We start from the raw sequence: 15424 nt of genomic DNA on the forward strand, positions 1-15424 counted from the left end.
GAATCACCTTGCCTCCTCTCTCCTCGTGTCTGTCCCTCGCATCTCTGGTGGGAGGCGCAAAGGCAGAAATAGAAGAGTAGAGTGTAGGAATCCAGTGGGTGCAAATTGGGAAGTGAGATAAGGGGGTTATTGCGCCCGAGATCAGTGGGTTACATAAAACGGGAACTAATGGAGAAAACCTGATCTCCAATTGTCACAAACAGTGAGCTAAGAATAAGCAGGGCGCTGTCTGCAGCTCTGTGAGCCCTATCTGAATGGAGTTTACATGGCAGTAATGTCAACAGTCAGTGTATTAATGCCACGTTTACTTGGATAAAAAAGAACTCTCAGAACCCCCATCGACAACTGTTGTTTGACGGCAAACTGACAGCAGGGGGCGACAAAATGCGCAGGTTCCTCTTTGAAAGTCAACTCATCCATCAGTGGTTTCATCTGATACAAGGATGAAGAGCACCCAACAGCACACTTTAATTATGATATACCAGTACATTCTACCTATTAAATAACAATGAACCAGGGAACAGAAAGAGGAACAGTGGAGTGTACTTCTGTGATATAAACGTGATAGGACTGACAAAGATTACTTTTCCATTTTAAGTTACAAATTAGATTTAACCATTGACCTGGCTAAAATGAGCCAACACACTGGCCCCATGAAACACTGAGCAAATGTCAGGAAAATCTGGTGTAAAGCCGAGCAGGGACCTCAGAGGAGCAGCTACGATTACTGGGATTTTGCTGTGGAGATTTATAGAATACATTTTTTCCCTCAAAAGTGAGATCTATTACAGAGCAACAGCACAAACCAAATCTTTGCATGGAAATACACAAGCATGTGATGAGAAAGGTTACAGAATTGGCACACAGCATCATAAGTGCTGCTCTCAGTTTGAAAGGGAAGGAGAACACAAAACAAAAACATCAACAGCAGCTGCAGCAGCAGAGAGCTTCAGACGAGGAAGCTTTGGTTAGGCAGAATGACATCCTCTGAAAGGTGAATAAATAGAAATAAATCAAGAAAGAACAATGTCCAAGGTTCAAAAGGGATTATAATTATAGCCACAAAATAACGCAGAGACGGAATATCGGCCCAAATAAAATACAATTTACAGTCTGAATTTGAAACCTTACTTTCTAGTGTGAGGAAAGCATCACAAAGTCAGATTAACTGGAGGTTGAGTTCCTGAGGCTCAAACAGAAACATGCTTAACTCTGGTTAAATTCATACCTTTGACACTGGAAATCTGTACTGCACGCTTTAACAAATTTTGATTTTTAAATTCTTGTTGATTAAATAGATCTCAGGACAAAACCACTTACATGTTTCAAACTGGAACCACATCTTTGGTTACAAATAAAGCATCAACCCACCAAAAAGAAACTTCAGTGTCTACAGAAAGTTTTCACCTCATTCCGATTTTTTCATGTTTTATTTATTTACAGATTTCTTTTTCTTTTGTTTTCTTCTTCTTCTTCTTCTCTCTAGACACTGATCAGCAGAGGTTTATATGTCAAGGTGAGAAAAACAAAGAATTCTATCACGGCAAATAAAACACTTGAATAACTGCACAGATAATCATCCCTCTTCCTCAGAGCGCAATCATCACTGCTCGAATAATAAGTGCGATGATGTTACGTATACTCAAATCCAACAGCTCATTTCCTGGAAAATTGTCATATGAGGACAGATGAATAATCCAAAAAAGGTGACGGGTTAACGAAAAAGTACCAACTGGGGATGAGAGTAAAGAACATTTCCAAGGCACTGAATAGCATCTTCACCAGGAGGGCCGGAGAGGATGCTCCTCCACTGTAAAAATCTACTAAAACAGTGAAATGTAAAGAAATCCTGTGGGAAACTTCGCATGAGCTGCAGCAATAGGAATATTCTGAAGGAATGTCTTTAAATGAAAAAACAACAATGTCCAAAACTAAGGGGGAGGTCAGAGTCTAGACCCGGTCCAGTCGAGAGTCACCGCTCGCTCGCTCGCTCAGGGCGGCTGAGCAACACTTCCCAGAGGAAAGATTTCGTCTGCCGAGTACAAAAACAAAGGAAACGCTTGCTTTCGGGAACTAATCTCGCCGAATCCTCCGACATTCATTTTCACCTCGACCGTGAGCTTTATTTCCTGCGTTGATCAGTGTTGAAGCAAAATGCGAATCACATCGACTGTGACCAAAAAAAAAAAAAAAAAGCTGTCAAATAAAACATGAAAAACTGTGTGGAGTGAACGCTTTTTTTTCCGTAGGCACTGCATCGTGTCGGTACAGATACACGTGTCATAACAGCTGAGCTTTTACTGCAGAGGTTCGGGGGGGGGGAAGAGAAAAAGAAAACATGACCGGGGATATGCAGGCTTTACAGGAGAAGCAACGGAATCTCCGAAACATATGAATCCACGCCAAGGCCAGTGGACAATTTAGCAAAAGTACAGAAAAGAATAATAATGAAAAAAAAATAAAAATAATAATAATAAAAAAAAAGATAAAACATAACAACCGGCTATTAAGGATAGAATATATGTAAGTATATATATATATATATATGTATATATATTACAAAACAATATAACAATATAAATCCCTGTAAAAAGCAATAAATGTTCACATTAGATGTTGCAACACACTTTAACAAAAATAAGCCATAAGTACATTTTACAGGACAGCAGTGAGATACTGGGACATAAATGTATAGGCAGCTATGAGTCTCTTCGTGTGTGATAAAAAGCTTCATCCGTGTGGAGCGGAGCCTCAAAACGGTATGACTGAAGTGACGAGGTGACAAAATACATGCTGGGCTATGTAACCATGTGATGGAGTGTTCTGTTTTGAGAAGTTATTGGAGGTGGGTCGCCTCGACTCATCCGGGGGGGGGGGGGGGGGTTATTCATGCTTCCAGGTTTGTCTCGATGTGGTCCAAAGACCCCAGTTTCTGTTGCGATGGCACGGAATTCCACCGTTTTCCAAAGTTTCACTCGCTGGGTTTTAGGCAGTAACACTGATAGTATAGTGCAAACTGGACAGAGCTGCTTTTTTCCTCACGTCAACTTAAACAGGTGCAAATGCTCAGCAGGAGAACATTTAAGACAAAAATAAAGAAAAGAAGAAATAAAAATAAAGGACAAAAACATAAATATCAAAAAACCTTTATCAGTATAAAAAGTAATAAGGTTATTCGTTTAATCAATAGTCTGGCAAAAAAGGCCTCAGAAAAGTTCTTGGATTTTTACAAATTAAGTGCCTGCGAGAAAGTCCTCAGACGAGCGACTCCATGCTCTCTGCAGGGTCCGACTCGTCTCCAATCACCACCACCCCATTAGTGTCCATGTGCATGGGGCTCAGGTTGCACTCTCTGTTACCGACCAGGCTGAGCATGGCTTTGTAAAGGTACTGGTACTGCTCCTGTGTACGCAAACAAAAACATACACAACAGGTTAGCAACACCAAACGGAACCTACGTGTGTATCGTCATGTCTTGCACCTGGGCGAGAAAACTCAATGAACAAATGTACAGCCGAACAAACTATTTTAAAGGGAATTTAATTGGACTCGCCGAGGTTAAGCTGCCATTCAGTCAGCAAACTGAACGCCCCCCCCTCCCAGAAACTCAAATTTTTGCTTGCTTTCCTCACGGGGAGAAAAGGAAAGGGAGAGTTTGCTCTCTTCTTCACTAATCGCCGGAGAGAGGATCGGCTCAGCTTTTTCCTCTGGGACCTCTGAGCAGGTCTCCAGCTCTGATCACTGCATGGTCTGCCAGGACGGGCTCATTCAAGCGACTGTGACAAAGAACATCTGCCCCCATTTCACTTCCTGCACACGCGTGCCACACACAGAGGCCGCAAGGTGACCTCACAATGCAACGGAGCGACGCAGCATGAACTATAAAAAATGCGTCCGCATCCGTGGCAAAACGGGCAGTTGTGTAGAGACGCCGTGCACGGCTTACCGTATGAATGCTTCATTTGGATCGATGTACGGCACGTGGATTGATTTGTTCTCACCGAGTTTGTTAATGCTGATGCAGAACGTTACAGTAAATGTAAAGCTGCTGACAGCTTTAGGTTTTAATGAAATACTCAAGTGTTAGAAGACCTTCCATTATGAATGGCCGAGGTCTTACAGGGTTAATTCGACATTAATTGTGCTTTACATAGGCTTGCATTCAAACCAAGCATGCTCTTTTTATAACCCAGCGCTGTTAAACGACAAAGATAACACAGACAAGCTATTAAACTGGCTATGAATATCTTCTCTTGTCCTGGTCTACCGCCAACCTCTACAATTCCAAGCCCCCCCAACATCCTTCAACCTTCACAAGCTATTAATTCAGTAATTTTAGTTACCACAATTAATCACCGAGTACAGATTGATGTTTCAGTATATTTTTGAGACTGATTTATTCATCAATCAGTTGGAAGTCGGGCCCTGACCCAGTTTTCCCATTTATTTTGATCATTTCAATCACTCATTCCCTTAAAAATGATGGTTAATCATTTAAGAAAACAGATTTTTTGAGTCCAACTAGAACACCTCGGTTATCATAGCATAACGTTGCGGGCACGTGTGTCGTAGCGCCGTTAAACCCCGGCAAAACATACTGGTGTCGCGTCTGAAAACAATACTGCATCTGCCTTGTACACATTTAACCTTCAGATAGAAGGTTTAAATAAATTCACCGTTTTAAGAGTTATGGCTTGCGTAGCATCAATTGGCAGACAAATCTAATTAAATGGCCAGTGAGCAGAGTAAAGCATTCGATCACTGAAGCCCCCCCCCGATGTCAGGGGAAAAATGAAGAAAACTAAAAAAAAACACAGAAAACTGGGCTAGGATCCACTGAGTGGATTAAAAAAAAAAGTGACTTCAGAGAGACGGTGATTTTAGTCCATATCTACGAGATTAAACTGGGCTTGATGTGTGTAAGCTTGTGTTGTTTTTTTAACCATTTAGTAAACTCGGTCAAAAGGCCGCCGTAACTTTCAAATGTGTAAAAATAAGGGTGAACTCTTCAGGTCAGAATTGCAAATTAAGAATCTGTCATGTCACTACAGCAGCACAGAAGGGACAAACAAAACCATTTAAAGGCCATTGTAGCTCGGAAGTCTGGTTGGACCCGAGGCTGTCGCTGGAGGCACAATGAACTTGTTTTCTCGCCACTCGGGTGCAGCTGACCAAGATGGAAAATATCCAAAACAAAGGACTTTGACTTTAAAGTTGCCCAGACGAATGTCTGGAAATGAAAATGATGTTTAACATACGAATGAGAGCAGATATAAACTGCGATGACAGAGTGGCCGCAGTGTTTGTCTTTACGTCACAGCAAACTTACTATATCAGTGAAGACTCCCGGCCTCATGAGATTGATCATCTTGGCCACTTGATAGATGTCCACGAGCCCCTCGTTCTCCAGCTGCTGGGACAGCGTGGTCAGGGCACAGAGCATCCCCGCTGACACTCCGCCGTACCTGCGAGGACACATTCAAAAATAAGCTCGAAATGACCGTCCTCCATGTCTGGTGTTCTCCAGCAAGACTGCAACACAAGAGTCCTCCTTACTTCAGATTAAAATAGAGGAGTCTATCTATTTTCTTGGCCGATGTTTTAGTGCCTGAATCCCATCTTGTCAGAATAGAGCATAAATGCGTAAGAAAAAATATATCTTTTTTTTTTAATCAATTCTGAGGAAATTGTGATTGATTGAGGGGAGCCTGGGCGATGAAGGCTATTCTCACTGCTGATGTTCACACTAATGGCAGCCGCGGTGCTGCAGACACTGATGCATGCAGGAGACACATCAGCTGGGAGTGTGGAAGCTGCTGCGGTTGCCTAGTTACAAAAAGACTCGCAGCCTTTTTGTTTATTCTGGTGGTGGCCTGCAGGTTCTCGGCGCTGGCATACAATTAAGGACTTTGAAACCCCAGACCATGCAAAGCACTCAACATTTAGTGGCTTCTTTTCCATCCTGCTGGTGCAAACAAGACAACCAACAGAAGGTAATTAAAAACCAGGAGAGATCTTTATCACTTCTAAGCCTTTTAAATCCGCGGCACACAAGACTAACAGCATGTGATGAAATCATACACATAATTTATTACCCTGGCTAAAGTCAAGCCGAAAGAAAAGTACTCTCACTGTACAGAGAGAAATTAGAGGCAAACACAGACTTACTCATCGTGCACAATGGTGGGGCCATCTCGAGTCATGGCTTCCTCCTTAATGACACTGATGAGCTCAAAAGTGCTGCTGAGAGGAGCGTCTGGGTTGGGCCATTTCGGGCATTGAAAGTGTCTCACTTCTAAAACGTAGTCATCCTTTGACACACAGGTGGGGGGGGGAGGAGTGCACCCATGACAATTCAGAATTAAAAAAATATTCAAGAACTCTTTACATGTCGCACTGATAAAAGATATTAATGAGTTATAGGATACCTGTGTGGCCTCTAAGATAAAGTCATGGATGATGATCTGCTCCTCGTTGGAGAGGCACAGTCTGTCCTTACTGATGAGAGTGACGGTGAAGGCGATGCAATTCATGGCCTCTTCCCGACTTGGCCAGTAAACAAATTCATCCTCTGCCTGCAGGGAAACAGCGACGTGGTTTGATGTTGCTTTTTTTCCCCTCTACATGTTTAAATGGTTGTCATTTTCAGTGCTGCTTACCAGACCCTGGTTGTCAGGCAACATGACAATGATCTGAGCATTGTGGTCCCAAATCATCCTCCAGAAGTCTGTGGTGGTGTGTGGCAAAGGATGCTGGGTCACGATGAACTCATTACTCCTGTAATAGCCCTGAGGTGACAGAGGTGAGCCGTTAGCATTCTCAGAGGATGACCGCGTCTCATTTTCTCCACAATCGTTCTCAGAAGCACAACGCGCAAGCGTTAAGACACACTAGTCATTAATTATCAACACTGTACCATTATGTAGGATGCGTTAATGTAATCTGTTCCTTTCATGCCAGGCAGAGTGGTGAGTCCAACCCTCGCTCGCTCCGCTGTTGAGGCAGAGATAGAAAAACACGCTTTAAATCACAACCCAGGCCTCTTTATATCACACTGGCTGATAATGCTCACATTCATTACTAGTCCTGGCTGTTGCTATAGCAACAAGCACCTCCTTTCCTCCTGTCAATGTGCCGAGAATGCATGTAAAGATTAACTTATAGGATTATGGAAATGGATTCTAATTTTGGCGTACGAATCGTCTTAATAATTTACAGACTGAAAATTCGACATTCAGGAGTGTTGCGATTCGTTGTTTGATCAGACTCAGGTCCGGTGTAAGGGTGTTGCTGTAAATACTCACATGGCACCACTGAGGAATTGCGGTTCTTCTCCTTGTTGCAGTCTTTGTAGGCACTGAAGCACTCCACAAAGCGCGTGTTGCACTGAGTCAGCAGCTGGAAAGAGAGAAGACAAAAATACGATTTTAATCCTGGGAGTCGCTGCAAATTCAAATCAGACTCGATGAATAAGATATAACCTTGTTTAGCAACCTGAAATTAACAGCACGTCATTCAAATTAATAATAAGCGTGAGAAGCTCAGAAAGAAGTGACATTATGTGAGCAATTATTTATTTGTCTCCTGGTGTTGAAAGAGCAGCAGCTTGATGAAACATTCATCAAACTTTGCATAACGCAGCAGGGGTGACAGACACGATTTTATTAAAGCCAACATCAAAGACACTTTCCATCTCTTCATGTCTGGAAGTGGAAAGTCACTGTGCATGTTGCTAACAAGCCACTGATCCAGCGACCACCTCAAATCTAGCTGATGATGTCACTGCAGGCTCGTCCCGACTGGATCAGCCGGACTCACCCTGAACTGCTTCTCCAGCAGAGTGCGGCCGGAGGAGTTGGGCGTCAGGATGCTGTTGACATAGCTGTGCAGCTGCCAGGCCGGCACCTCTGTCTCTTTGCTGAGGATGGCCTCCATCAGAGCATCGTGGATAAAAACGTACTGCTCCTGTCAGAGAGCAGGCGGTATAACATGTTCAGATTTCTCCGTTAAAGAGATTATTGAATTATTTACACTCATAACTACAGAGAACTCAAAAGGAAACTGTAGGATGAAATGAAATAGGTCTTGTTATATATTTTCCATACAAATCTTCATGTACCGGTGAATAATTTTGCATCATTTCAATTTCAGCAAAACGTTTGCCTTCAACATGCAGAGGGCTAAAAGCAAAAAAGTTAAATAACATCGCTTCTGGGTTACTAAATGATTCGTAAGTGTCCGTCCTAAGGATGACAAAACGTGGTTTTATTTTATGCACGTTGGTCATTTCCTTGGAGTTACCCTGCACTCAAAGAGATGTCTACAGATTTTCCACTCTATTAAAAACACTTTCTCAAATTCAAATTTTACTAGACTTATGCAGACTGTGCTGGGTGGTGCCTGCTCAGGCCAGCGGAGCCAAACCAATCAGAGCAGACTGCGTGTTTTCGGGAAGGGGTTGGCTTCTGGTTTCTACAGGAATTATGTAAATGCATGTAAATAGGACTTCACAACCCATTTGACATGGCCTTTTAAATGTTCGTGAGGTAATGACTAAAGGGTGTGGCCTGAGAACAACTCTGATGCGATACGGTCATCTGTATTATTGTGAGCGCGTCGCGGTTTCGCACTCTGTGCTGCACTGAAACTGCAGCGACTGTGACCTTTATCCCAGCTCAGAGTATCAAAGTGAATAGATTTCATAACTGCGTTACCATCTTAAATCACAGATGACCTTTACAGGTAGAATCCAGTTTCCCAGAGAACCTGATTATTTTGGGCGTCTTACCTCAGTCTGGACTAGGTAGTTGCGTTGTGTGCGTATATGTTTGAGAAAATCCAGGACGCTGACTGTGCTTTTGTCCTTGATCTGTTGCAGCATGCTGTCGATGACGATGTACGTTCCCGTGCGTCCAACCCCTGCACTGAAGAGCGGAGCACACAATTAATATGAGCAGATTCACAGAAGGAGCTTTTAACTAAGTCAGCACATATGAGCCTTAACACTCATCAGCAACAATTATCTAGCCGTGGGGCTCAGTGGTAATGATGTACCTGCAGTGTACCAAGACTGGACCCATGTCTGCAGTGCGAGCCGCTGAGGAGCGGTTGATGAAGGTGAGAACAGGAAGAGTGTACTCTGGGACTCCCATGTCAGGCCACTGGGTGTAGTGATACTGGACCACAGTGCGCTCATTCAGCTTCCCTTTCGGATTCCCCTTCTGACCCTGAAGCATGAGAACAGAGAAATGATTCTGCTGAAAAGACAATGCTCTCCCTTCACTCTCCCAACATGCAGCCAAAGGACCAGACGATATACAAATCACTGCAACATTTTATTTCTTTAGCCCTCATTAGCCGAATGGAAATATTCAGTTCTTGAAATTCATCGCAAGCTTAAATTAATGTGGGAAGCAAAAATGTAGGTAAAACATGTTCGTTAATGGGATTCATTAACAACTGTAAGCATAAAGCTGTGAAAATGATCTCCAAACACTACAAACATACAAATACATTTTTTTAAATATTCACTATTCTTCCTTTTTAAAAAGTAAGAAGCAAGCCGTCATTTTCCCGTATATTTACATTTCTGAAATGTTTGCAACTGTCTGTGGAAATAATCATGAAAAATCTTAGAGGAGGTCCAGATTTTGTAATGTGTATAAAAGCGTGGAATCACTCCATTGTGAGGGCATTTAATTTTTCATAAGGAAAAAAAAAAAACTAAACTAAAACTAAATTAATTTATCACTATTTCTACTCCTCACTTTACATATTTGTCTGTTTATTTTCAGGACGGCAGGTTAAGTTCTTTACAAATAGTCCCCACTCATCCTAAAACTACATAAATACTGCCCCGGTCTCAAACACTTCTCTGAGTACCAAAGTAAGACGGTTCTTTCTATCATGTCATCCCAGATGTTTGCTTTTTCTTTTGCCTTTACAAGCCAAGTCCTTAAGAACAAAGATCTTTATAGTCCGAGTCTGACTCCGATTTACCTTTTTCACTTTAGTGTTCCTTATAAGAAAATGGCGCAGGGTGTAGCAGGCGTGCACTTTGGTGCTTTTCAGCGTCACCACAATGTTTCCATACTGCTCGCTGTTTTCTGTCGGCCAATATTGGTCACATTTTCTCTGAAAGACACAACGGGCGCAAAGAAACGGGCGTTACAGCATGCCTGAGGCACAGCTCTCTTTGTTTCCCATTCTCGGTTTGTGACTGATGGAGGTGCACCTACCCTCCCTTTTTCCACAAGGTTTGTTATCATGACAATGATCCCAGTATTCTGCTCCCACACCATCCTCCAAAAGTCCTCGAACGTAGACTTGAGAGGACCCTGAGCAGCTATGTAAGCTCTGGGTCGGTTGTAGCCCTGACACAAGAAGACAGAAGAGTATTAAAAGAGGATAACAACACGAGCAGGATGCATTTCATTTCATCTATTCAGTCACAATCATCACTGTATATACACTGTATAAGTACTTATTGTAAATATTTCATACAAAACCTAATTATTTTCTTAATGTCTCTCGATTTGGTGATTTGATAACTTATTGGATATTGTAAACAAAGCTGTCAGCATTCAGCACTGATGGCTGCATTAATGAAAGGAGAGCCATGAGTAAAATGGAAAAACCTACATCCACATAGTTGGCATTGATGTAATCCGAATGTTTGGCATCTTTCCCCGCCAAAGCTCGTAATTTCACCCTGCTGTGGTCATCTAGGGAAAGCATTGACATATTTACGTTAAATATGAAAAGGATGAAAACCTTATCTAAAAACATTGTCCATTTGGTAGACGTCCTAATCAGATTTTACAGCTGACTTACAGGCCACGATGTTGATGTATCTGTTTTTGTGCTTGTTGTCTGGATGATTGGAATGTTCTGCGGTGATTTTCAGGTCGACTGTGGAGCGTTGGACCTCCTGGAGAGAGAGAGAGAAAACAGACAAAAACGGATTTTATCAAACAAGGAGAGAGGAGCTAATGGATTTAGCACGCCTGGATTTGCTTACACGGGAGCTGTGGTCTTAGTCTAACATCAGCAATTTTTGTGATACTGTTTGCTTCCAAAGGGGACACTGTCCCCTGTGCATAGGAGAGCTCACAGCTCGGGATGAGCTGCACCTCTAGCAGGGGCTCAGAGTCCCGGTCAAGGACGCTTCAGCGGAGCAGATGCTTACTGCCACTGGGGCTTGAGCTAAAGCCTCCAGCAGAACAGCCTCCTTCTTTTCCTCTTCACTACACCACAGCACATTCACCCACCCAAAAAATGCAGTCACTTCCAGCACAGTTTCATCCTGGTGCGTTTGGAAATCGTGCACACTAGCCTCGCATCAAATGACCCCAATTAGACGGAATACTCGAGGGGTGAAGCTTTTGCTTCCTTGCATAACCTAGTTACACGGATAAAAAGGGTTCCCATCCAGTCAACCAGCAGAGAGACCTTCTCCAATTAACCTTTGACTATCTGATCTCTCTCTCCATCTTTCTCTTGACCATCTGGTCAAAATGAGCAAATCTACATACAAACGCATAAAATAGCGTCTGAGTGTTGCTCCGATTAAAGCACATTTGCCTGCATCTGAACAATGTGCAAAACTGACAAACACTATCCGCACTCGGCAGCCTACCAGTCTGAGAGAAGGCAAATGTACTCTTACGCGTGGTTTGCTTTGTTTTTGTTGTCGGAAAACTGCACATTGAATCATTAGGCAAAACACAGCTATCTATGAAATAAAGCCTGAAAACAATGTTTGGAGAACTAATAGAAAATAAGAGCGGCGCGAAAGTGTACCTCAAACTCCTCGGCGAAACCTTGCATGTTGTTTTTGTAGAGCTCCATGATGTGTTTAACAAAGTGTTTGACAGGGATGGCCTCCATGTCATCTGCAGGAGAAATACAGAGCAGTGATAGAGGTTAGCAATACGCCCATTACTGTGCATTAGGTCCCCATACATCTCGGCCAGGAAAAAAAACAAACAAAAAAAAACATTTTTGTTGCAGCTTAACCTCAAAAATAGCTATATCTGGTATTGTGAGCTTTTATGGCAGGGAGCATCTGTTTCATCTGAGCCAAATCAGCCCCAAATCACACATGAAGGGTCGTTGATATGGCTGGTCTGCTTCGCACAGAGACAACAATGCAGGGGACTCAGCTGTCATCGCTGCTGATCCTGGCCAAAGTCTTAACTAACGGAGCCTTGCAGCTGAGGCCTGTGAGGCCCTTACTTGCTTCAGTGGTTACAGCAAAAAGGTGAGTTCTCATTTATTAATCAGGTCATTTATCAAAGGGGGTTTCAGTAGCTAGACATTCTAATGGACTACGGCTTATTAGGCTGATTTTTGTTTCTTTTCCACAAGGATGTAGAAATGTTCACAGCTATATTCACTTGCATGCCTGAAATTCCCATGACACTATATCATGCACTTAAATATGCGCAGACACACACAACGACATGCCAATTGTGAGCACATTAAAGCCACAGCTCTACAAAGAAAGAAAGGAACAAATAAATAAAAGGTCAAAAAGAGTAGGATGAATGCCGAGTAAACTCTAGCCTCAGCTGCACTCCAACTAGGCTATCACTGCCTTAAAATGAGCTTTAAGAGACTGTGAAGGTAAAGTCTGATATCGACAAGCTGCCACTGCAGCGCAGCCTGGGATATTAAGGGCAAAGAAAAGCCAACAACTTCTGTTCAAGGAGTCACTTCACATGCAAATGAACAGAAACTGTGCAGACCGAGATGTCGAGGTAATTTAAGAAACCATCGGAAAACAGTTAACGAGGGAGCATAGAGGTGTGCTTTTATCAATAGACCCGGATCTCTACAAGTAAGTCAACACTCCAGTTCAAAGACACGTGTCAGGTTCAATAAGACAATGCAAACATTAGAAGCGACATTAAAAGAAACAAAACGGTTTCAACTGTGTCGAAGCTATATTTGCAAGTCAAACAGATCACCCTTTATTTACACATCGAGTATTTCACCAATGGGGATATATTTTCATATTTCACCATTTTAAGAATGACCTTACACCAACTATCAAAACTGATAGAAAATAGAATAGAAAAATACTTTATTCATCCCCCAATGGGGAAATTCAAAATATCCAAATATGATATCAATACGATATCAGAATATGATATCGCAGTAGCCAGACTTTTTTCACACTTTTAAAACTGGTGAAATAGATTCCCTTGTCATGATTGTACATTAGTGTCATCCCAAACATACTGAATTCTCCAACGTAGCACAGGAAACATTAGTGCATCTCACCTGGAATGGGGATGATTGGGATATTCTCATTGGCCACCACCCGTGGAGAGCTGCTTTCCTCCACATAGAAATGAGCCGTTTGGAAAAATCTCCTACAGGGACACAAAGAGATAAGAATAGTGATCGCAGCACAGTTAATCCACACCCTAGCAGCACAAGTGATGCAGTAAAGTGTATTTGGAAGTTGTTCTCAGATGTGGACTGTCAACATCGGCATGTTAAATGTTGAGTAGGATGACAACAGCTGAAAACTGCTAATGAAAACCCTAGAGTAACTGGGACGCAGCTGATTGCACACGGATAGAGAGCGAGAGGCTCCTGGAAACGCAGTCTGAGCTGGCTTCTGGGAACAGGTAAAGAACGCTCAGTAGCTCACATCAGCGCGGTGCCAAGTTCTAGCTTTTTCACGCCAACCGAACACAACCAATCCAAACACAACTTCCCTCCTCGTGGCCACTTTTAGGACGCCTCGCAAGACACAAAATCAAGGATAACAAAATCAACTTTAAGGTGCATCTCTGAAGAAAATACTCATTCAATGTTGCCAGCAGCTGCTGTTCTTACGGTTGGTTGTTCGCAATTTTGGAATCCAACACTTTTCACTGGATAGTCAACGTCGCTTCAAAAGCCAACATTGCAACTCCTATATAATAGGAATAATATCTTACCAATGTTACACAATTCAAGGTCAAAAGTTTACATATTGAAAAGTGCAAGCAACCACAATCTTTTGAGAATGTTTAAATTATTTAGGTGGGGAGGTATTTCAGCGCTGTAAAAAGGGCAGCTGTGCATTTTTGGGGGTTAATGCATTCCATATTTAAGAAATCCCTCTATGCTATCGGTGACAAAAAAATAAAAATCTACAATTCTAGCATGACAGAAGAGGGCAAGAGAGGAATCTCTTAGGTCCTGCACATCTTGCATATTAACCATCCTATCCCAGATAAGACGTTTACTAATAAATGACCAACACCCACACATTTCAAGTGCTATCGTATCATAGTTTAATCCTACCTGTATTTGCTGCAGAGGAGGGAGCAGATGCTTGTCATTCTTAAAGAGAGATCAAACAAAAACAAAAAGGTGGCCTTGCATTTAGGAGATGGAGGGGGAGAAACACACAGAGAGAGGGAGAGAGGAAGAGAGAGAGAGAGCAAGAGGGGGTGTTGGAAAAACAAATGGGGGAGGAGAGTCCCCCTCCTGGTTTGCGTCACAGTCACCAAATCTAATGGCTCCCTTGGAGTGCAGATGTGGTCCAGCTACCTAAGCAGCACTGTCAACATCTCCTTGCCGACAGCCGCTGAAGAATGAATAGCTTTGCGGGAGCAGACACGGGGATGGAGCAGAGGCCTTCCATTCGACATGGGCATCAGCAGCAGAGAGGCGCTGACAAGAGATGGGATTTGCTCTCATTTTGACATCTGTCTGGCTTTTCAACAAACACCTCCAGCCCCAGAAGCTTCCAGATGTGTACCCTAACTAATGCAATTAATTCCATTCCGGATAGGCTCATAACCGGAGACTGACCGAACAGGCACCACGAGCAAACAGAAAGAAGAAGTAAAAGTCTGCTAAATGTCAAAAGAGCCCACTGGCTACTTGTTTTCAGATAAACATTTTGAAATGAAATGGATTGTGGTTTTATGTTGATAATGAGCAAAGCCTTTGCAACTAGGGACACTCACTGGCTTCAATAGCTGCTTTGTCACCAAGAGGCTACACAGAGGATGAAGGATAAGAGAGTGTGAATATCATCTTTCATCATGGCCTTTTCCCCAGGGGAAGTAGGCATTGTCTGTGAACTGTCGGAGTTGTCACAACAACAGCTGTTGTAATCTCAAAGCTGCCCCTGCGTTTCTACTCGAATACCACGACTCTCAGTATTTTGCCCACCAACTGAATCCGCTACAGTCATCTTACTTCCAGCTGTCTGTTTTTTACACCTCTATGGAGCTGATAGCCAGGATTTTATTTATATCACAACTTTATTATCTGCTACAGTGAGGTGCTATAAACATTTCCTGAAGTGATTTTACAGAGCAGTCCAATCAAAAGAAAAAAGTCTGAGACCAGGAACAAATAAAACCCCACACAAGCAGCAGCAGTAAACAAGCCTGGCACCAACTGAGGAAGT

At 42.7% G+C, this 15424-nt stretch overlaps 1 protein-coding gene across 1 annotated transcript in view; it reads right to left on the reverse strand.

Moving 5' to 3' along the window:
* Positions 1 to 1031: 1031 nt before the first annotated feature.
* The window catches only part of ca16b (carbonic anhydrase XVI b), a 98813-nt gene continuing 84420 nt past the window's right edge, over positions 1032 to 15424 (reverse strand). Inside the window, exons 14-29 of the mRNA XM_075461202.1 lie at positions 13288 to 13379; positions 11803 to 11894; positions 10834 to 10930; positions 10642 to 10724; positions 10239 to 10373; positions 10000 to 10134; positions 9055 to 9227; positions 8789 to 8924; positions 7819 to 7965; positions 7305 to 7398; positions 6917 to 6993; positions 6660 to 6788; positions 6429 to 6575; positions 6169 to 6311; positions 5330 to 5465; positions 1032 to 3402 (exon numbers count right to left, since the gene is read on the reverse strand). Of these exons, the coding sequence (XP_075317317.1) occupies positions 3256 to 3402; positions 5330 to 5465; positions 6169 to 6311; positions 6429 to 6575; positions 6660 to 6788; positions 6917 to 6993; positions 7305 to 7398; positions 7819 to 7965; positions 8789 to 8924; positions 9055 to 9227; positions 10000 to 10134; positions 10239 to 10373; positions 10642 to 10724; positions 10834 to 10930; positions 11803 to 11894; positions 13288 to 13379 (1963 nt within the window). The 3' untranslated portion in view covers positions 1032 to 3255. The remainder of the gene's footprint in view (positions 3403 to 5329; positions 5466 to 6168; positions 6312 to 6428; positions 6576 to 6659; positions 6789 to 6916; positions 6994 to 7304; positions 7399 to 7818; positions 7966 to 8788; positions 8925 to 9054; positions 9228 to 9999; positions 10135 to 10238; positions 10374 to 10641; positions 10725 to 10833; positions 10931 to 11802; positions 11895 to 13287; positions 13380 to 15424) is intronic.

This window comes from Odontesthes bonariensis, chromosome 3, assembly GCF_027942865.1.
Source record: "Odontesthes bonariensis isolate fOdoBon6 chromosome 3, fOdoBon6.hap1, whole genome shotgun sequence".
NCBI classification, from domain to species: domain Eukaryota; kingdom Metazoa; phylum Chordata; class Actinopteri; order Atheriniformes; family Atherinopsidae; genus Odontesthes; species Odontesthes bonariensis.